Consider the following 22,222-nt stretch of genomic DNA (forward strand, 5'->3'; position numbering starts at 1 on the left):
GCCAAAATTCTTTGATATCTTAAAAAGAAAAGCTCAAGGCAGTAGGCTATTTTCTTCCCAACCTGGGCTTAAGAAATCTTGAGAACATGTTTGAAACTGTTTCTATAATCCAAAAGCAAATATTTACTCCATTGAGACTTCCTCAGAGAAACTAAGTACCTTAGTTTGTGAGTGGAGATCCTTAGATATTTATTCTCTATGCCTTTAGATATATGTCATAAATGGAAAACATTTTTAACATTTTTCTGTCAGAGTAATTTTTGGCACCAAATGCTGTTAGTCCTCTTCTTGGTGAAGGTTTCCTAATATCAGATTTGTAAAAAGGTATTGATGTTCCGAACGTCAAGTCATTTTGAAATTACTGGCATAATGTAACTCTGGAATCCATTCTAGGAAACAATTTAATATCACTCAAGAAAAAGGATTTATTCAGTACTCAATAAGCGAAAGTCTTTATTTGGAAAATACATCTAGTTCTCTGGTGTAAAAATATTCCTGTTTATTTACAATGTTAAAGCAGTATTGTAATCTTCTGATAATGACAGAGATATGTGTGTAAAGTAAATTTTTAGATGTTGAAAATTAAAAATAAACATGCAAAATAGTAAAATATGTTCTTTGACTCTATATTTATCCCAAGCCATAGTAAGAGGCATGGAGCTTCCTAAGCAGAGGGGGGAGATAATAATAAATATTACAGAAAAAAACCTGGTATTTTTGCTATCCCTTTTGTGGAAAAATTCTCTTATTCTGTAAATGGGATTGCTTCCCTGCCCTCTTTTTCCTTAGATCCCCAAACAAATAGCAACTGAGAACTAGGTTGCAATATGATGTTTATACATAAAAAAAAAAATTCTAACTTCCACTGTCAGTGGCCAGGTGTTGCTTAACAACTCAAACCAATTGCATATAATTGTAATACGGTTTTATCGTAATGCCATGTTTCAACATAATAAGTACACATTTCAATCATGAGTAACAGTGGGGGCAGTCAAGGGGAAAAGAAGAAATCACTAAGACAGAATTTTGGGGAGAGATAGCAGGAAAGCAACCTTGGGATTCCAGGGACTTCTCTGCAGTTGTCCCATTGTAGGAGGGAAAGACCTTTTTTCCTGAACAGGAAAGATTTGTAACCCCTGAAGAATGCCTTGGATTCCGGAGTCCAGAAAAAGATTCAAAATAGACCCAACTGAATCCCCATACAATGGTCAGTTTCAATATAGGCAGGGTCTGTCTTACAGGTTCTGTTCTTGTCTGTTGCATGCCTGTGTGTCTCAGTGTCTTCATCAACAAGAAGTTGCTTTTGAGTTCTAGCCTAATAGTTATATTACCCCTAGTTTCTCTATTGCTCTTACAGTGGAGACCAGTGAGATGTCGAACTCCATCTCAATAACCTGCATCTTTTTGTCTTCCAGGGGAATACATCTCAACTGTACTGATCATTATAATGTATACTTACATATGTTTTACAAGTAAACAAGCAGAACAGCGACATTTTAATAAAAAAAAATTGTTGGCTTCAATCTCCAGTAGACCACCAAACTAGCAGTTTGCCAAATATGTGAAACTACTGGCTTGATGGCAGTAAAACCTGGAGAATTTCCCCCCAAATCAAATTAATTTGATTATTAGTGCAGAAAAGTTTCCATTGACATGAACTATTGCTTTCATCTAGGTTTTTTTTCTTAATGGGATGATTGTTTGTATGAATGACTGCAAAATTATACCACTCATTTATTGTGCATAGTTCTTCTAGCCTGTATCTACAATGACCTTGAAATCATGACTTTATAATCAACTTAATAATTATAGGAAGGGATAATTGGTACTTCTAATGAATATTCCAGGGAGATATCTCATAAAGTCCTGCGCAAAATGAAAATTGACTTAATTTAATGGTGATTTTTTTTACATTTGTCCCCAAATGCTAATGAATTATTTGTGTTTTGTTTTGTTGGGCCATATCTGGCAGTGCTCAGTGCTTACTTATGGGTCTATTGTCAGAGATCAAGCTTGGTGGTTTCTTGAGGGATCACATGTGGTGTTCGGTATTAAACTCCAGTCAGCTACACACAAGGCAAATACTTCACTGCCTATCCTCTCTCTGGCCCCTACACGAATGTTTTTTTTTTTTTAATACAGCCTACAACTAAGAAAAATATGTACTTTAAGATTGAAAAGCTGATAATGATTTGGCAGCAATAATTACCTACCACCACACTTAAATTGTGATGATAGTAAAATTATGTATTTTCTGTAATATTCTTGAAAGCAAAAGTACAGAACGTAAATTCACTGAAATCTGTTCCTGCACTACTTCAGATAATTGCAAAAACATACAAAGCTCAACTATTTAATTTTCTAAGTATATTTTACAGGTTTTAAAATTTAAAATACTTAATTTATAGTACTTATACCACAATTTTAATTGTAAAGATATTTATATTTTTCAGGTATGTAGAATATTGTTTCATGGCCATCAAATAGTATTAAGGGGCATTTTTAAAATTAAATTGAAAAAAATAAAATTAAGTAGGATCATAATAAAGAAAAGTAGATATCTGTGAGCCTGCAGAAAATGTTCCATTAACATGAACTATTGCTTTCATCTAGGTTTTTTTCTAAATGGAATGATTGTTTGTATGAATGATTGCAAAATTATACCACTCATTTATTGTGTATAGTTCTTCTAATCTGTATCTACAATGACCTTGAAATCATGACTTTATAATCAACTTGGTCAACGAGTTCTTTCAGTTATATAGGTTTTCTTATCCTCAGTCTTTTGATCTTCACCAGTTATTCCTCCTTTCAAAGCTCTCTCTCTGAACTCATTAAACACGGATGTCATTTTTCCTTCTGTTTTCTGAGTTGGTGCTCTTATTCTTTGAGGGATGTAATTAGTGTAGTTTTGGCTTACAAATATAATGCACAGTAATCACTGAGATCTTTCTGAAAATGTTAACAGACCTTTCCTTTGAAGTGTGATTAGGGTTAATATGTACTTTTCTACTGCTTATATTACTGAAATAAACACCTGACTTTCAGTCCTTTTTTCTTCCTCCTTTTCTATGACTATTATTTTATGCATGACAAAATTTTCTGCTTACTGCTCTGTGGTTGGCTGTCTTTTAACGTGAGTGTCCTGTGTTTGTAATGATTGCTTTTTGCATGAGGATTATGAAATGTCATTTAAATTAAATGGTTTTGAAAACAAATGGAATGCGGGACTTCAGTTGCTTTTTTGTGTGCTAAATATGTCAATTATATGACACTTAAAATTACTTTCACATGGCCTATGACTTCCCCTTTGGTGTGCTCTTTTAGTCTAGCAAATTAGTATTGTTAAGTATAATAAAAGTTATTAAGCATTCACAATGTTTTAATAAAATTATTATCCTAAAGCATGATCCCATTATAAATAACTGTAGTGGGCATGAAATTGTATGAGGGCATAATTCCTTTATATATTTAAATTAATTATGATATATGAGCCCTGATTGTAACTACCTTACTAATTTAAATATTAACTTCTATTGATGGTTCCTTATAAACTGATGAGATGATGTTTTTACAATAGTACAGGTTTCAAATCTCTTAAGCACAGTATATTTTATTAAAATACATGGGGAAGTATTTATCTAGTGATAAGTAATTTTAAAAAGTCATAGTTTTGAAAACTGATTAATATAAAAATGTGTAAGAAACCCATATTAATGATGTTATAGTAAAATGCAGAAGAAAAAATTAAAAAAAACAAACACTAAAATATTCTTTGCTGTTTTTCCTAATGTTATTATACTGTCCCAAATTAGAGAATGAGTTTGGCCTACTTTCTTTATTGGTTGTCACCAATTCAAATTAGAAAAGACACTGAAGAAATTAAATTCTTTCGGCTAATAAAATTGTTTACTTTTTTGTAAGCAGTGGGTATTTGAAAAAAATAATTTCGTTTGCTTGTGACTTGCGTTTCAAGCCATAATGTATTTTTTATGCTGGATACATTCACAAGTCAAATCTTCTATGATATATTTTGGGGAAAGGGCTTTTTTTTTCCTTAGACAAAATAATAATCGACCTTGAAGTAACCGTTTCCCCATTCTTTTTGAAAATATCCTTGAGAATTTTAATATTTATATTTATTTTTCCCCTCAGTCTTGTTTATTCTTGAATTGTCTTTTTTTTTCCCCTCCATTTCTCCATTCTCAATCCTAGGTCCCCTTACAAAGAAACAGACAGATGATTTAGGTGATAATGACGGTGCTGAAGATGAAGGTATTTTTTTCCACCAAACCTATTTGCATGACAAGGACCTCAATCACTTTTTCCACCCCTTTCTATTTTTTTACTTCTTGTCTTTTTTTGAAGAATTGTTTTTAATTCCAGTTTTTGATGTGTTTTGTCTTCTTGCTTGTTGTTGCATATAAATATACATTTAAATTTTTTTTAAAGAAATGAATGTTAAGTTTTACATTTTGATGCCAACCATTAAAATGTTTTAAAAAGAGGGGGACTTTTTTTTTGTTTTCTTGAACTGACTTTTGATATGTTTCATCCCACGTTTTGACCAAAATTTGTCCATATTCTTTGAACTAACAATCTCCTTCCTGTAGTCTCTCTGTACCCATTTTGCATGTTTTCTAATCTGTGTAAATATTTTACTCAATATCAAATTGTTTCTCATTTTTACATTTGATATTTGTTTGAAAAGGAAACTATATCTGATAAATTAAAGGACAAGTTGAAAGCTTATATAAAGTGTTTCTTGAGCAATATGGTTTATTTTTAAAAGCTCTGTATTCTGCTGTTCACATAAAAGTACTGAAACAAGTAGACAATATGCATTATATCTACATTGATAAAAGTGTACAGTCACTTAAGAATTTGGAGGCTACAGCAGTGTTTTTATGGTAATATTTCTTATTTTTTATTTTTAAAGCAAAATCACGTAAGATTAATTGCAAAGACACACAGTTTAGACTGGCTAATAATATTTGATTTTCAAAATATTGTCATTTTTGGAGACAGAAATCAGAGGGTAATGGGCACTCTCTTGCAAGCAGCTACAGAGCCCTGCCAGGAATGATCCCTGAGCACAGAGCCAGGAGTAAGCCTTGGGGAGTGCTGTATAGTCTTCTTTAAAGAGTAAAATATTTCCTCTCATTAAAATAAATAGTTTCTGGGGCAGGAGATATAGTTTAGCAAATAAGATGCTTGCTTTGCATGCAGCCAATCCTGGTTTGATCTCCAGAAACTCATACTGTTACCCAAGCAGAGCCAAGAGTGATTCCTGAAGGTAATGCTAAGAGAGTAACCCCTGAGTGTTGGCCGAGTGTGACACCAAAACCAAAAAAAAAAAAAAAAATTAAAAATCAAGTTTTCTTTTTTCAAACTACAATATGATAGTTTAATTCTTTGGGCTGGAGTGATAGCACAGTGGGTAGGATGTTTGCCTTGCACGTGACCGACCTGGGTTCAATTCCTCTATCCCTCTCAGAGAACCTGGCAAGCTACCGAGAGTATCCTGCCCAGGCGGCAGAGCCTGGCAAGCTCCCCATGGCATATTCGATATGCCAAAAACAGTAACCACAAGTGTAACAATAGAGATGTTACTGGTGCCCACTCGAGCAAATCAACGAACAATGGGAAGACAGTGCGACAGTGCTACAGTGCCACAGTTTAACTCTTTATATAAATATAAATATTCATTCACTGTATCATTTTTTTGCATAATTTAACTTAATGACCATACAACGGATACTTTCAGTTCTTCTTGTGTCCAGTGAGACCTTTTTTTTTTTATCAATTGTCTCCTTTAATAATAACTATTCTAAGGAGGTGGCAAATTTAATATCAGGCTTAAAAGTGATTTCCCAAACCCTACAAATTAAATTTCATAATAATATATCCATAAAGTATTAAAAAATGACAGAATAGTTCCCAAGAAGACCAGTAAGACTCTACTTCATAAGCCACAGCTACAAATAAATCTTTATGAAATTATTTGAATTATTTTCATTGAGAGATATATAACAAACTGCTTTCCAGAGTACTATTAATATATAGGTGAAGTTTTTAAAAATATAACAGTTATGTTGGATGTTAACATTTTAATAATGATGAGAAATAGTTTCACTATTATTTCATTATTTTCAGTAAATAAAATTTATACTGAAATATGAGTTCTATCATCAAATGAAAAAATAAAGAGAGCATCAACATTTGAAATAGATCATCATGGATACCCAAGTTATTGTTTTGAATTGTAATAGATGATAGCACAGCAGTAGGGCGTTTGCCTTGCGCGCAGCCAGCCTGGCCTAGCCAGGTTCGATTCCTCCGCTCCTCTCCGAGAGCCCGGCAAGCTACTGAGAGTATCTCGCCCGCACGACAAAGCCTGGCAAGCTACCCGTGATGTACTTAATATTCCAAACACAGTAACAACAGGTCTCAAAAAAATGGAGATGTTACTGGGCCCGCTTGAGCAAACTGATGAACAACAGGAAGATAGCGTTTGGATAGTGTTAGCTAAAAATTAAAGTTAGGGCATGTTATCATTTCTAATATTCAAAAAATTAGCACATTTGTTAACTTTGAGAACATGGATTTTTTTCCCCACTGCTCTTCAAGTCTCAAGCTTTTCACGCCTTTCACTTTATTTATTTCTTTTTTTCTATTCAACCCTCAGAAAATTCGTTTTTTTTTTCCTTTTTTTTGGGGGGGGGCATTTTTGGGTCACACCCGGCCATTCTAAGGGGTTACTCTTGGTTCTGCACTCACAAACTACTCCTGGAAGTGCTGGGGACCATTTGGGATGTAGAGATGGAACCCACATCAGCCACATGTCCAAGGCCCTACCTGCTGTACTACTGCTCCAGCACCTGAAACTTCTTAAATCTTAAACATTTATTGTCTAAACAAATCCTAAGTGCCAAGAACTTAAATAAAAGCTTTATAAACTCCAAATTTTCTAGTATACTCACAAGGTTAGTATATACTATGTCTCCCTTAAAGGGGATTTTGATGCCAGACATAATACATTTTTATATATTTTTTCCTTTTGGTGAAGCACCATTACTCAACTTAGACATTTATATGAATACAAAAGAGAGCTCTGAACCACTGTAGTGAATCATATCCTGTAAATGTGAGACTATTTTAAAGCATAATTTGAGACATGTTTAAAATTTTAAAATAGCTAGTAAAAAACACCCAAATCCTTACTTACACAGCAGATAGTATTTAGGTTAAATAATAAGCCAAGTATCTAGGTTAAGTACTAAGCCAATCAGTGATGTTTTCAAATTAATAAAAGTGCTCAAAATGCAAAGTGTCTAGACAGTCAACTTCAGTTAGGCTTATTATTCAGTGTTTGGATAATAGCTTAGCAGTTGATATGATAAATATAACATTCTAGAAAAAGTTTGTATTAAAGTCTTACTATATTTAATTGAATTTAAAATTGTCTGTGGATATATGGGGCTGGAGCAATAGCACAGAGGTAGAGTGTTTGCCTTGTGTGCGCCCGGCTTGGCCAACCCGGGTTCGATTCCTCCACCCCTCTCAGAGAGCCTGGCAAGCTACCGAGAGAATCTCGCCCACACGGCAGAGCCTGCCAAGCTCCCCGTGACATATCCAATATGCCAAACACAGTAACAACAAGTCTCATAGTGGAGACGTTACTGGGCCCGCTTGAGCAAATTGATGAACAAGGGGAGGACAGTGCAACAGTGTGACAGTGCTTGTGGATGTATGAATGAAAATCAAAGATCACTTTTCACATTTAATCTGTTGCCAACCACGTGCCAACATCAATGGACATAAAGTGTGGAGTAAGAAGTGTAAAATACTTGACAAACTTGTCCAGTTACTTTAGTCAGGAGTTCAGGTGTCTAGTGATTATTATGAAATTTTTTTTATATCCTGATGATTGGACTCTTAGCTGATTTCCTGGTCCCTTTCTCAGTCTATGTTCATCAGCTGCCTGAGACTAATGGGATTGTGCCCTTCATGCACTTAAATTAACCTGGAGCTTTGAAGTAGTGCATCTTTCTCCACTTCTAATTCTTTTTTTCTTTTTTTGACGTCATTCTTTTCCCATTTTCAGTCCAAAAACAATAGCATCACTTTTCATTGTGTTTCAGAGTAGTGAATGGAGCTAGATATTTTACATGCTTTATATACAGTAAAAAAAATGACTAGCTAGAAGTTATAAAAATTGATTAAAATAATATAGTGGAATAAACAAATTATTTTGATAATTTAAGAAATACATTTCAAAATTCATGTTCTAAGATGATTTTTGTATTAGTAATTGGCAAATATTTACTTTTAATATCAAATTCAATTTTATATTCTGTATGAAATAATCATTCTTATAGAGTTTGCTTTGTAGTTTCAGAAGGAGAGCCTCCAGCAGGGCTCAGGGCAGTCTGGACTGCTCGGCCAACCCACCCTTCATCATTAGGAACCCAAAACATGGTGCTGTTTGAACGATGTGGTGCCTTTTGGTGTTAGGGACCAGACGGGTCAAGTGCATTCAGGTAGCTAGGACACTGACAGATTAGCCTACAATTAATTGTTCTCTTTATAAATTTTTTAAAGAATTTTAAATTATTTTTTTTCTTTATGGGTCACATTCGGCGATGCACAAGGGTTGCTCCTGGCTTTGCACTCAGTAATTACCCTTGGCGATGCTCAGAGGACCATATGGGATGTGGGGAATCGGACCCAGGTCGGCCGCGTGCAGGGCAAATGCCCTACCCACTGTACTATAGCTCCAGCCCCTGTTCTCTTTTTTAAGGAAAGAAATATAGTCCCTAAAATTTAACATTTAGGGTGTCTAACCAAATTCCAACTCTTTATAACTTGGAAACTTAAAAGCACTGTAATAAGAATTTAGAAAGAAAACACCCAGCAGTGTTACCCCTTTACCGGTCCACTCTTCAGATTCTAATATCCTTGGCAAAACATTTTTTAAAGTGGGAATACATAAAAATTAAAAGCATACCTAATGAACATCAGTAATTTTATTTTATCTGAAGCACAATTTTAGTCTCTGAGAATATTCTTTTGTTCTAAGTAAGTCTGGTAGCAGCTATTTAGTGAAAAAGCACAGGTGAAATCTTCCTATTTTCAGGAGAAAATATGAAAAAAGAGTTAGATGGTTAAAATTTTTTATGTATTTATAATAAAAATTGGATAAGTTCTTTATTTTTCAATAAATTTATAAAATTACTAAGATGCAATAATAAAAGATATAATTTTATTATTAAAATGGCATCTGTTGGTGATATTAATAGTGCATTATTTGATTTATTATTTGTTATACATATACTAGTATTTCAAAAATTAAATATGTATATATTAATTAGCTATTTATATTATTAACATCCAAGATATATAGGCTATGAATAAAAGTAATGTTTCTATGATAAAATGTCCTCTTCAATAAAGTCTAAAATGGGACTCTGATTAAACACAAGTAATTCAGTTATTCAGTAAAAGACCTAGAGACTTTGTCCAAACTTTAATAGACATAATTAGTCATAGTAAAATAAATGTACAAGAATTTTACCTATTTGAACAGTTAATACCATATATGTCGTTGACATTAAGATAGCCTAAAGCAAACAAAAATCATTTTTTAGAACATGACATAAAAATTGGATAGATCTATCTGTAAAGAAGTTTGGGAGCATATCATATTTTTAGGCAAGACTAAAATCTTTGAGTTTTTTGAAGAAGACAAAGTAACATTAGAAACACCCAAGGTACTTAATAATTTTATCATTTATTATTTCAAAGTAAAGTTAACATACAGAACTAAAAATAGCTCCTAGAGTCTAGTGACATAGTCACAGTGTTTATTAAATAGGTCCACTTTGTAGCGTTGTTAGGTCGAAGTGTGGCAGGTCTCCTCAATGTTTGCCTGTATCGTTTTCCAGGTGAACAGAATGGTTCTACCAAGATTTCATTACTGTTCACAGTTGGTGCTTTGTAATTCTATGTAATTTTAATTAAAGAAGAATTCTGAAACTGCCTCCCTCTGTGCTACCTCCAAGCATACAATTAGCAGAATACAGTGTCTGCTGTGAACACTCAGTTAATGATTTCAGTTTAATATTTTATTATTGCTTCTTCAGTGCCAGCTTAGTAGAAAATTCAACTAAAACTATCTGTAGCAAACAGGCAGTTTAGGCTGAGAGTTTAACCCTATCAAAAAAAAAAAGTTTCTCTCTGTATGTTAACATCTCCATCAGCCCCCATTTTTACAAGTGAATAAATACTCTTCTCCATCCAAGTACTTAATGAGGAAATAAATTTATATTTTCCTTCTAAAGTGAACCATGTCTACTGGATGATTTCAGTTTCAAAGTACCCTCTTATTACATTAAAAATTCACATATTCCAAGAATACTTTAGTGGGAGGGTAAGGTTAATAAATTTGTGAAGTGGTAGTAAGTAAAATGTAAATTAGCCTATAAAAAGTCTTCAAATTCTGCGTGAGGTATTTCCCAAACCTAAAAATCAGGCTAAAACAGGAGTTAAGTGGTATTACAAGAGTGAAGGCCCTTGCATGCCTCTGATCAAGTCGTATTCCCCCTAACACATATGCTCTTCTAAGCACTGCCAGGAGTATCCCTGAGCACCAAACAGGGCTAAGCTCTGAGCACTGCTGGGTGTGGCCAAAACCCAAACTCAAAAGACAGAAAAATCAGGCCACTCAGGTTGAACTGCAATTTCTGACCCAAAATAGTTTTTAATCACATGTTTAATATTATATTGCAAATCAAGGCATTTAGAGACCTGAGAAATAGTGCACCAGGTAGGGTCTTGCATGCAGCTGCCTCAGTTTCCATCCCTAGAACCCCAGATGGGGTATTGTAAATACCCCAAGGTATTTAAAATAGTCATTCATTTTTTAGAAAAAATAAGGCAGTCTCTAATATTTTTATCGAGTTTTTTTATTACATGAATTCATCCTGAAAGCCAAAAATCTCAATTTTAAATCATGAGAGAGATAAAAAAAATTTATGGAAAGCACAGTAATCAAATGATCACATTAGATGACACAGTATATGGTCATCAAAAGTGATGCAAATTTTATTTTGACTGTAGATATAAGATCACGAATTGTCATATAATAGCAGTTTTATTTTTTGTGTATATTAATAACAATAGGTATATACTATTTAATGTTAGATAAAACCATGTTTGCTAGTATATGGCTTAGTATTTTTTTTTCTCTAAGAAGTAGCGTATTTGGACCCAGAGAGATAGCAGGGATCAAGGCTGTTACCTAGCCAAGCACCAACCCCGGTTAGATCTGGGACATTACATATAATTCCCGAGCATGGTCCCCGAGCATTGCCATAATCAGAATAATTTCTAATTATCACCATGTATAGTACATAAAAAACACAAGCAAACAAACAAAAGAAATGCATTATAAAAACAGAATTATTTGATTTTTCTTTAAGTGTGTTTATATATTCTCATTGAAAAAATAATAAAGGAAAAATAATTTCGAAAAGTGATAAATTTAATTAAATTCCAAATCTATCGGGATCAGGTAAACACCCTAAATTTTGGCACTTTGTACATAAATTTGATTATATTTTATCTTGTGTCTACAAGCTAAACCTGTAGTCAAAATCGAACTAAGTAGAGTACAATAGTTAAAAGGACATTTATATGTATAGACACATATATGTATAAAATAGAACTAATTTTTTTATTTTTGAGGGAGTTGTGGGCCACACCCAAAGATTCTTAATAATTACTCCTGGCTCTGTGCTCAAGGATCACTTCTGGCAGGACTCAGGGGACTGGGATCCCCGGGTACCGGGATCAAACCTGGCTCAGCTACAATTCCTTATGCACGGTATGACCTCTCCCATCCTGTTTACTTCTTTTAAAGGTGAGTTTGGATGGAATGCACATATTATCTAGAGTCCTAAAAGTATCCTTTAGAATCAGTTTCTTCCCAAATCTTAGTTTTCTCATAAGCATCATCTGATAGTACTGAAAGTAGTAAAACTTAAATATGTGGCCACATATAGCCTAATGGAATTAATCAAAACAGTGATACCATGGTCTTTAGTCTGCAGTACTTGTTTTTGTTTTGGGCCACACCCAGGGGTGTTTGGAACATCCTCCTGGTTGTGCTCAGGGATCATTCCTGAAAGACTAATGGGATCATATGTGCAGCCAGGGATTAAAGCTGGGTTAATAGTGTGGAAGGCATAAACCTTTCCCACATGGCAGCTCTTCTACCCAATATTTGAATCTTCAATTCCATGTGACATCTATCATTTTAAAAAAATTATTCAGAAAACACTGTTTTATTATTTTTGTTTTAATTCAAAGTTCTACTACAAAGCACTAATATTTACATATATATTTTAACTCTTTTCAGGTTTTATACTTTTTTGATTTTAAATCAAATTGCAGATAAAATAAATGAATCTATTGCTTTTTTTCTGCAACAGTTCTTAACATGAATTGCTTAAGAAACACTTTAATAAAACAGCAATTAAAATAAGCTACATTAAAATCATGCCCCTTTGCCCCTAAAATGGAATATATATTCTCTGCCCCATTATTCATGTTTTTTGAGGATAAGAACAATTGGAAATTATTTGTTTTTCAGATATTCGGGACAGTGGGGGTCCCAAGCCAGTGATGGTGTATATCCACGGTGGCTCATATATGGAAGGTACTGGAAATTTGTATGATGGGAGTGTCTTGGCAAGTTATGGCAATGTGATCGTCATCACAGTCAACTATCGACTTGGGGTACTTGGTAAGAAGTCTATAATTTTCACCATTATTCACCATGAATTGTGTGAGTTCTTTTTGATTTGTTTTGGAAATTTTTATTCATTATTTTATAATTGTTGGTTGTTTGAACCAAAAATTTCGGTATTTTTAATAAGTTCTATGCATGTTATATGTTTGGTGAGAGATAGGGATGATTTCAAGATTTAGAAGTAAAAGCTGATTACATTTAAAAGTTGATTACTCCTTTAGGGAATGTTCTTCCTGGTTTGGCTCTAACAGGGTTCAGCCATAAAAAATTGTCATGGGACAAACTATTCCTTCTTCTACATTTATTTTTTATGATGATATAAAATTATTTACGATTTGTAACAAGTTTAGAATCAATTTTATATTCTGTTCAAGAATTCTTGTATAGAGTGATTTTGGCAATCTTTTTATAAAGTAAAAGGAATCCAATAATTCATCACATGGAAAAAGAAAAGTAGAAGTGAAGAATCTTAGCTTTGAATGAAGCCAAAGAGAAAAATTGTTTGCAAAATAGTCAAGTAGTCTAAAGAAGGCAGAATATTTTTGTAATAACCAATATTCGGGGTATAAAATTGTTCTTTTTTTTTACTTCTCTGGCTTTATTTATTATGATATATGTAAAATGTGAGGAGAAAATTTACTATGTCATTTATGAAAACAGCTTTAACTTGGTATTTTAGGGGTACCCAAGGGTTAATTACCCCAGGGTAAATTTTACCACAGGAGTTTTAGTTTTTTTAACTCTGTTTTTGAAAGATTTTTTTACCATACTCTATAGTCACATAGATAAAACACGATTGGACACGAAGAGGCATCTCCTTCTTTCATTATATGCTCTAAAAGAAACTGGAAAAGTTTTTAATGTTGTTAATGTATAATTTAGCTATTGAGGAACAGATTTTCTTCTGTCAATTATTCTGACTTCTATATCACCGTAATCTTATGTCTATGCTAATATTGAAAGTGTACAAATAATAAGCTTTGCCCATGAAGTTTGAATGTTGTGAGGAAGAGGACATTTTAACAATGCAAAGGTAACATCTTGATATTTTTGAGTGTTTTGTTATGAATTTGGATGAGTTAATAGATAATGTAGTAGCAAGAGAGTAAAATATATTCGGTGTCCTTGAAAGTACACATTAGTGTGCCTTGAGAGTCTCATATATTATCATTTCCGTAGGCAAGGACAAGAAGTGTCTTCCTACCAATGAAAAGTCTCTGTATTTGAAGATGTATAAAGATGTGTTCACAATAATACTCTTTAGTTAACTTTTCTATATATCTTAATACTAACATTAGTTTTTACGCAAATTTTATGTAATTCTTTTTAATAGATATTTAAATTGCAGCACCTTTGTTATTGTTCTCATGTTTCCTGAATTTATTGAGTGAAAATTCTAATGAAATGAACAGTTATTTTAATGCTAATAAAATTGAAAATCAATGCCACATAGCACTGCGAAGTTGTTAAGAATTTAACAACCACCTACTCATGTCTATTTTTGGTACTTAAACAATATTTTGACCACAACTGAGTTGCCTCACCGTTACTGGTTGTGCTCACACAAAGTAAGATTCCATAAAGTTAAAAAGATGGTTATGTTACTCTAAGTTTGCCTATTCATTAATGTGTTTAGAAATAATGAACACTTAATTCGATCCACATTGAAGCCTATATGGTGAATTTAAATAACTCTGTCAGAAAAAAATATGTTCAGCTGAAAATTGAAGAACTCAATTAATTGCTTCATCTGCATAAATGGCAATCAGTGTTTATGTTGATGGTGATGATTTTTGATGGGATAAACATTTGTTCTCACTCTACTGAAATCTGCGATTTATGCTTTTTTTTGGCTTTTTCAGTTTCCTTGATCGTATCATACACTAGGAATCAGAACTAAGAATTAGAAGTTGTTCGTGAAACAATTCTCAACTTAATTAACTGTAAAATTCATGTCACTAAAACATTGTGGTGGAGGCTGGAGCAATAGTACAGTGGGTAGGACATTTGGCTTACACACGGCTGACCCGGGTTCGATTCCCAGCATCCCATATGGTCGCCTGAGCACCACCAGGAGTAATTCCTGAGTGCAGAGCCAGGAGGAATCCCTATGCATTGCCAGGTGTGACCCCAAAAAAAGCCAAAAAGCCAAAAAAAAAAAAACCCACATTGTGGAACATAAGCTGTAAATCATCTGACTTTTAGTTATTTTCTCAAATGTTTTTGACTTTCAATATTTATTTTAATTATTTTATAAAAATTATCAATTTTTTTCATCACATTTTACATGTGTTGTACAAGCACTGCTGGTTCTTACAGGGCGAGTGCGAAACAAAGACAGAAGAGACTAACATTTTGTTGTGATTAACAATGTGCCTCGTAGCAACAAGGCAAGCCAAGGTTTTTTGGGGGTGGAATTCAAAACTATTGCTATTGAGTTGTCACCAGGGAAATTTCTGGAATTTAAGTAGAAAATAAGAGTTGATCCCATATCAGAGAAAATCCTGGACTGCGTTTTGATTTGGATGTTTTGGTGTGAAGAAAATGAATTTTGGTGTTCAGCATATAAACTGGTTAATTATAAGAATATTGCTCTCAAATGATTGGTAGAAAAAAATCACAGTGACTAAACAGTGTAATTAGTATTGATTTGAATTTGCCATCCCAAAGGAAAAATATTATAATTTTTGTTTGTTTTTAGCAATAAGTAAAACTGTGATAATTCTTTCGTCATAAAATCCATAACACTATCTAGCATACAGTGTTCCAATTTAAAGAATTTCATGTTAAAATTATTTGTTCGTTATGAAATAGAAATAAAAGGAACAAAGTAGATGAAAAAAATGTACCTCATAGCAATTCTAGCTTCTGAAAAAACTAGATACCAGTCATTTGGTGCTTCCAGCAAGATCTGTTTGTGTTTACCTTTGAAGTGATAATAAAGGGTATCCTTGTTATTGTATTTGAAATGATGAATAATCAGCAAAAAAATGAAAACTTCTGATAAAAGCAAGAGCATATTACTAACCTCACATCTAGAATTTCAGCTTGGAGCTCTCACTACTCCCATTATCACTGAATCTTATACTTCACCTGTGAACCGTTAAACTTTCAGTTCAAGCCACGTGTATTTTTTAATTCTCAATCAGGTTTAATAGAAATTCTTTCTATATTTTCATTTGTCCTATTACTTAGTTCATTGTTACATGGCCCTTTTAAATGTATTCAAAGAATTTTAGTAAATTCTCTTCATCTATGATGCAAATTAACTCATTAGATAGATACATTTTCGAAAACTAGCAAGAAATTGGCATCTACCAACTCACTTAAGCCCATTTCTCCTCCTTTTCCTTTGCCTTTTTTTGATAATCTCACTTGTCAGTGTTCACTGATTTATATTTATTTTGTTTTGCCTATTCATCAGTTTTATTTCCTTACTTTGCACACATAGGTAAAATCATTCAATATTTGTCTTTCTCCTTCTGATTTATTTCACTTCAAATAATCCCCCCTGAATAGTTTCCATTTTGCTGAAAATGCCAAATTTTTGTTTTATCTATACTTGTAAAATTTTTATCGCATATATACACTATATATTTATTGTATTATCTATTGATAGGCATTTTAGTTTTTTCATAGCTGTTGTAAATAATACCACAAAAAAACATCAGGGTGGATATAACATTAGGGCTTAATTATTTCATTGCTGTGCATAAGTAGCGTGCAAGATTTTTGGCAGTTTTACTTTAATTTATTTAGAAATCATAATACTGTTTTCCAAAACGGTTGCATTAAGTTGCATTTTTACCAGCAGTTTCCACAGAACCCACATTTTTCATCCATATTTGTCAATACTTGTTTCAATGTAGGTCGTTCTTAGAGGTATTGGTGTGTTATATCATTATGAAAAAATCTTTTACATTTATTTGGTGGTTTATAATTGTTCTTGCAATTTGTTTTGCTGTACAAAAAAAATGCTTTTGGAGAGCCTTCCAAGCAGTTCTCCGGAGGCCCAGGGCTCACTATGAGTAATAGGTCGGCTAAGCAAGCTGATTGTTCAAAACTCAGGAGTAGTGAGTGTTGCTTCTGGAGCCCATGATCTGGAGACCAAGATGGAAATGTTTAGGAACTACTGTGACTACAATCAGTGGTGCACAGCTAGCCATGCGTTTCCAGGAATGGAACTTGGGGCCATCTGCCTGCTGGATATGCGCTCTAGCCCTTTGAGCTATGTCATGAGCCCAATAGAAAATATTTTTTGTTGTTGGTTTTATGAATCACACCTGGCAGTGCTCAGGATTACCCCTGTCTCTGTGCCCAGGGATCACTCCTGGTAATGCAAGGGATTAGAATGGGATGGACCATATGCAAGGTAAATGCTTTACCTTGTACTGTTTCTCCAGCAGTTTCATGCACGCAAATGTCCACGACCATACCCATCACCAGAGTTAACATTCTTCTACCAAAACATGAAAATCACTTCCAACCCAAGCCCTTAAAACTCTTTGAGTAAATTCAGTAATTCATTATCTTTAAATAGTTTTGAGTCCAGTTAAAGGAAGAAAAGAGCAGTAAAGAATTAAAACTGACATTCTACTTGATATTTTGTAAAGGTTTCTGTTCAACGCTTTGTGTGTATATAGGCACAGTTTATAAAGAGAAAAATCATGACAGCGAATAAGGAGTAAAGCATAAAATATTGATGAATATATATTGATATAGTAATCAATATTTTGAATCTGAAAAGGTGAGTAGCAAGATTGGTTAAATACTAATGATTTATGGTGGCCGCATGGGAGCCTTGTGGAGAGCAGGTGTGAGCCGGGGGTGGGGTCGCGACTGAAACCTCATGGGACAGGGGGTGTTCTGGCCCGTCCTTCACGCCCTACCGAGGTCACCAGTTGCCCCCTACGAGTGGCTCTCCAGCACAGCCACGGCCCCAGAAGCATAGAAACCAATCTCTTAATTATCTGACTCTCAGTAGAAATACTTCCAGGGTCAATAAATAAAATAGCAGAAATCCAAAACCGCGTGGCCGCAATAGCAGTCGCGTGACATCATTTAATTCTTGAACCCAGCTGTAGAAAGCAACTCATTTCACAATGCTTTTTCAGCATGGCTGATTTGGGGGAGGGGTAAAGTCTAAATAATAATGGTGCTTCTTTTATCGAAACAATGAAGCTAGTCAAAGTAGATAGAGTGTTAACTAGAATTCATCTGCCCCACAGACATTGGAGGGGGTGGGGGGTTTATTGGGGTTCTTTGTGGTGAAAAATAAGTATTGGTAAAGGGAAATGTGTTTGATATTTGCATGACCGAGACCTAAACCTGAAAGCTTTGTAACTTTTCCCACAGCGATTCAATAAATAAATAAATTTAAAAAAAAATCTCAGGGCTAGGAAGGAGATGTTACTGGTGCCTGCTTGAGGCAATCGACGAATAATAGGTTGATCGTGATCGTGATATTTTTGTGCTTGATAATTTTCAGTGTTCTTTTTTAATCTGTGCTTTGTATTTGAAGCAGACATTTTAAGGTTTCAGTTACAGAAATTAAAATCTAGATGTGTAACGTTGATCAAAGTCAAATGTTGTGTCAATGGAGGAGTTAGGACTTAAATGTCAGACTTCACAGAAATAAACTACTGAGACAACAAAAAAATAAAAAAATAAAAGATTATATTTAAAAAAATAGAAAAATTACCAAAATGCCAAAATGCAGCATATAACAGAGGAAAGAACCAAATTACCAAACCTTTACATTCTTTCAGGAACAAATAATATCTGGTAAATGTTTGGTTAATCACACTGTCAGCAGATTCAAATTCAAACGCAAAATATGTGAAGAAAATTAAATAACATTATTTTTATATAGTTTAGTCTAAAGATATGATACTACATAACATGATACATGTAAGGTAAAGGTAAAGGTAAAGGTAAAGGCCCTCCCGTTGATCGTCGATTTGCTCGAGCGGGCCCAGTAACGTCTCCATTGGAGACTTTGTTGTTACTGTGTCTGGCATATCGAGTACTCTCGGTAGCTTGCCGGGCTCTCCGAGAGGGGCGGAGGAATCGAACTCGGGTCGGCCATGTTGGCCGCTTGTAAGGCAAACGCCCTACCCGCTGTGCTATCGCTCCAGTCTACGGCCATACCACCCTGAACGCGCCTGATACATGTAAAGGAGACTGATTTTAATTTCAAGCACGTAAGCCTAAATCTTAAAGATGTTTTATTAGCTATAAAAGTCTATGAAAATGAAAAAAAATACTAATGATTTTTGTGAGAAAAGGGAAAAGAAAGATAGTCATAAATTTAGGGGCCTGTCATATGTCTTACCTGTAAAGAATGTAACTTGAATATATGACCTGGGTTTAATCCCTGGAACCACAATATAATTTATTCACTGACATGAGGTTTATTCAATATTTGTAATTTTTTGCATTATTTTATTAATGTCTGTCTGTGATTTTTAAAAGACACAGATAATCAGTTAAATATGCATTCACGGTGTTGCTTGCAATTTGAGAGTAATATATAATCAAATATTAAATTTTATTATGTGGCAAATTCTTACTGTGTCAAGTGTGTTTTGGGAAAGGAACAGAAAGGGGATAAGTCTTTTTTTGAAGAGGCAAATTATTTTCATGTATCTGATCATGTCAGAGAAAGAGTTTAAGAATCGATTTTCTGTAGAATTAACTGAAGATTTATCTTTTACTTATTCATACTATTTCTGATACTTATGAGTGGAGGTAATGTAAGACAAACACACATATAAATTGGTTGCTAAAGTGATATTGTATAGAAAAATCCATCCATCCTATCAAGAACGGACAGAATGTAGTCCAGAAGTTATGTCACTTTCTCTCCTTCAGTTGTTCATCGATTTGCTCCAGTAGGCCCAGTAATGTCTCCATTGTGACACTTGTTACTATGTTAGGCATATTGAATATGTCATGGGTAGCTTGCCAGGCTTTGCCGTGCGAGCGAGATACTCGGTAGCTTGTCATGATTGAATGCAAATGCATATTCTAGTATATAAAAACTAGGAAAATAGAAAATGTAAGTAAATTTAAGTATGTTTTTTTTTTGCTATTAGGGGGGGCCATACCTGGCAATGCTCAGGGGTTACTTCTGGCTCTGCACTCAGGAATAATTTCTGGTGGGCTTGGGACTATCTGGGACTATAAATGATCAAACCTGCATCAGCATGCAAGTCAAGTACCCTATCCACTGTACTATTGCTCTCACCCCTTAGTATGCTAAATTTTATACTTGTCACTGTCCAGTAAAAGAAATGCATCCAACGAGCAGAAAAGATAGCTCAATGGTCAGGGGTGCATATTTTACTTTTGGGGTATCACTGATGGTCCCAGGAACAGCAGGGTTCCATTTACAACTGTCCTCAGGGACCATGCCCTGAGAACCACCAAATCTCACCAGGACTTGGTCAAATATTACCAGGCATGACCCTCATAACTTCTAGGTACCGCATCAGAGGACTGAGTCTCCCAATAGCACTGTGGCACTGTAGCACTGCCCTCCCATTGCTCATTGATTTGCTTGAGAGGGCACCAGTATCGTCTCCATTGTGAGACTTGTTGTTACTGTGTTTGGCATATCAAATATGCCATGGGGAGCTTGTAAGGCTCTGCTATGCAGGCGGAATGCTCTCAGTAGCTTGCTGGGCTCTCTGAGAGGGAGGGAGGAAGGAATCGAACCTGGGTCGGCCGCGTGCAAGGCAAATGCCCTACCCGCTGTGCTATCACTCCAGCTCGACTCTATCACTCCAGCCAGGGGCTGGGCTGGCTGGACTCTCCCAAAACATAAATTAATCATAAAATATGTCATGTTTTTATTTGCACTATAGAAAATGTTTGACAATAATTTTTTAATTGGGGCATCAGAGTATACAGAATGTGATCACCTTCATGACATTGGAAGGTGCAGAAATATTTTTAGTGTATGTATTTATGTTTACCCTAAAAGTGCAAATAATAATAAAGTCCCACAACTTAGTGTTATAGCATAGAGACAAATGTAGTTCAAGAAGGCTATTTGTTGTTTTCTTGTATAATAGGATCTAACTAAAAAGTAATTTGGAGTAATGGATAGTTAACTTGGTTCATAGATTTCTTCTCTCAAATATACTTTCTATCAACTAGGTTTTAATAAGGCATGGATGGAAATCAATTTTAGATTGAATGTTAAATTGAGTTTCTGGACTAGAGATATTGTTTGCCCATGGGAGAAGGGTCACAGCTTAGACAGATGCAATGCAATATAAGACTCCTTATTCGGTATTTTACATGGTTTCTCCAAAACAACTCCAGTTGACTGTGATAAAAGTAATTCACTTATGCCCCCAGATTATCTAATTTACGTTCAGAAGTAACATAAGTGTGTCACTTTGTGTGCATTTATGTTTCAAAATTATTTTTGATCTATGTTAAGTATGTTAAGGCAGTATCATACTTAAACCCTTTTAACAATTTATTCGCCTAATAAAATTGAGCAATATGTACCCAGAATTCTTTTAATTAATGATGATATTATTAAACAACATTACTCTTTCACTAATGTTATTCATTAGCTTGTTGGTTGTTAGGGATATGTAATAAAATAGATAATAATATTAATGATATTGTTCATATCCATAATTATAACAATTCAAATTGGCTTTCTTTGCAGGTACCTTTATCATAAGTTCTTGAAGTAAGTAAGATGAGATTGAAGTAAATCTATTCAAAACACTCAGAGAGGTTCACAAAGATGACATTCAGGTTTCCACAGCTCATTATCTAAGGATAAAGCCCTTTTCAAGATTCCCCAGGATCTCCAGATTAGAAATTCCATTTGACATTTCCCTATTTTCTCGAGTCTTACCTCTCTTTCCTGTCTTCATAGCATATGACTCAGCTAAATTGTTCTTTTGGGACATGTTTCTTTGATGTTGTTATGCCTGAATTTCCTTCTATTTCATAGTCTGCTCCTATTCGGCCTTCTCTGCTAGTTCTTTCTCTGATCTCTAATGTTGCCATTAAGCATATTTGGCTTCCTTCCCTCGTTTAATATGTCCCTAAAAGATTTCTTCAGAAGACTTCTTCATAGATTCTTATGCTTTTCTAATATTTCCGCATTGGATATCCAAATAACTCAAAGTTAATAGTAAAACGTGCCTATTGTTTCATATGTATATAGTTATTTTCCCCTATAGATTATAACAATGATTATAATTATAGTATTAATAGCCATTGTTATGAGGAAACCTATTTTAAGCAGTTTGAATATTATATTATTAGATTCGCACAATAAATCTGAAGTAGGGTTGTTATTTTCTCACATTTATACCTTCAAAATAAATTAGTGAGAGCCTAAGCCACTTATGCATAACCATTTAATTTTCTATT

The 22,222-nt window shown here is 34.1% G+C and overlaps 1 protein-coding gene across 4 annotated transcripts in view; it reads left to right on the forward strand.

Annotated features, from left to right (window-relative positions):
• The window catches only part of NLGN1 (neuroligin 1), a 975,921-nt gene that overhangs the window by 474,452 nt on the left and 479,247 nt on the right, over positions 1–22,222 (forward strand). For 2 of the 4 annotated variants that reach the window (XM_056110537.1, XM_056110538.1), the window contains 2 exons: positions 4,216–4,275; positions 12,656–12,808. In XM_056110537.1, coding sequence (XP_055966512.1) covers positions 4,216–4,275; positions 12,656–12,808 — 213 coding nt within the window. The remainder of the gene's footprint in view (positions 1–4,215; positions 4,276–12,655; positions 12,809–22,222) is intronic. The other 2 variants (XM_056110539.1, XM_056110540.1) reach the window with 1 other exon arrangement.

The sequence above is a fragment of the Sorex fumeus genome, unplaced genomic scaffold (genome assembly GCF_029834395.1).
Source record: "Sorex fumeus unplaced genomic scaffold, SorFum_2.1 ptg000010l, whole genome shotgun sequence".
Lineage (NCBI taxonomy): Eukaryota > Metazoa > Chordata > Mammalia > Eulipotyphla > Soricidae > Sorex > Sorex fumeus.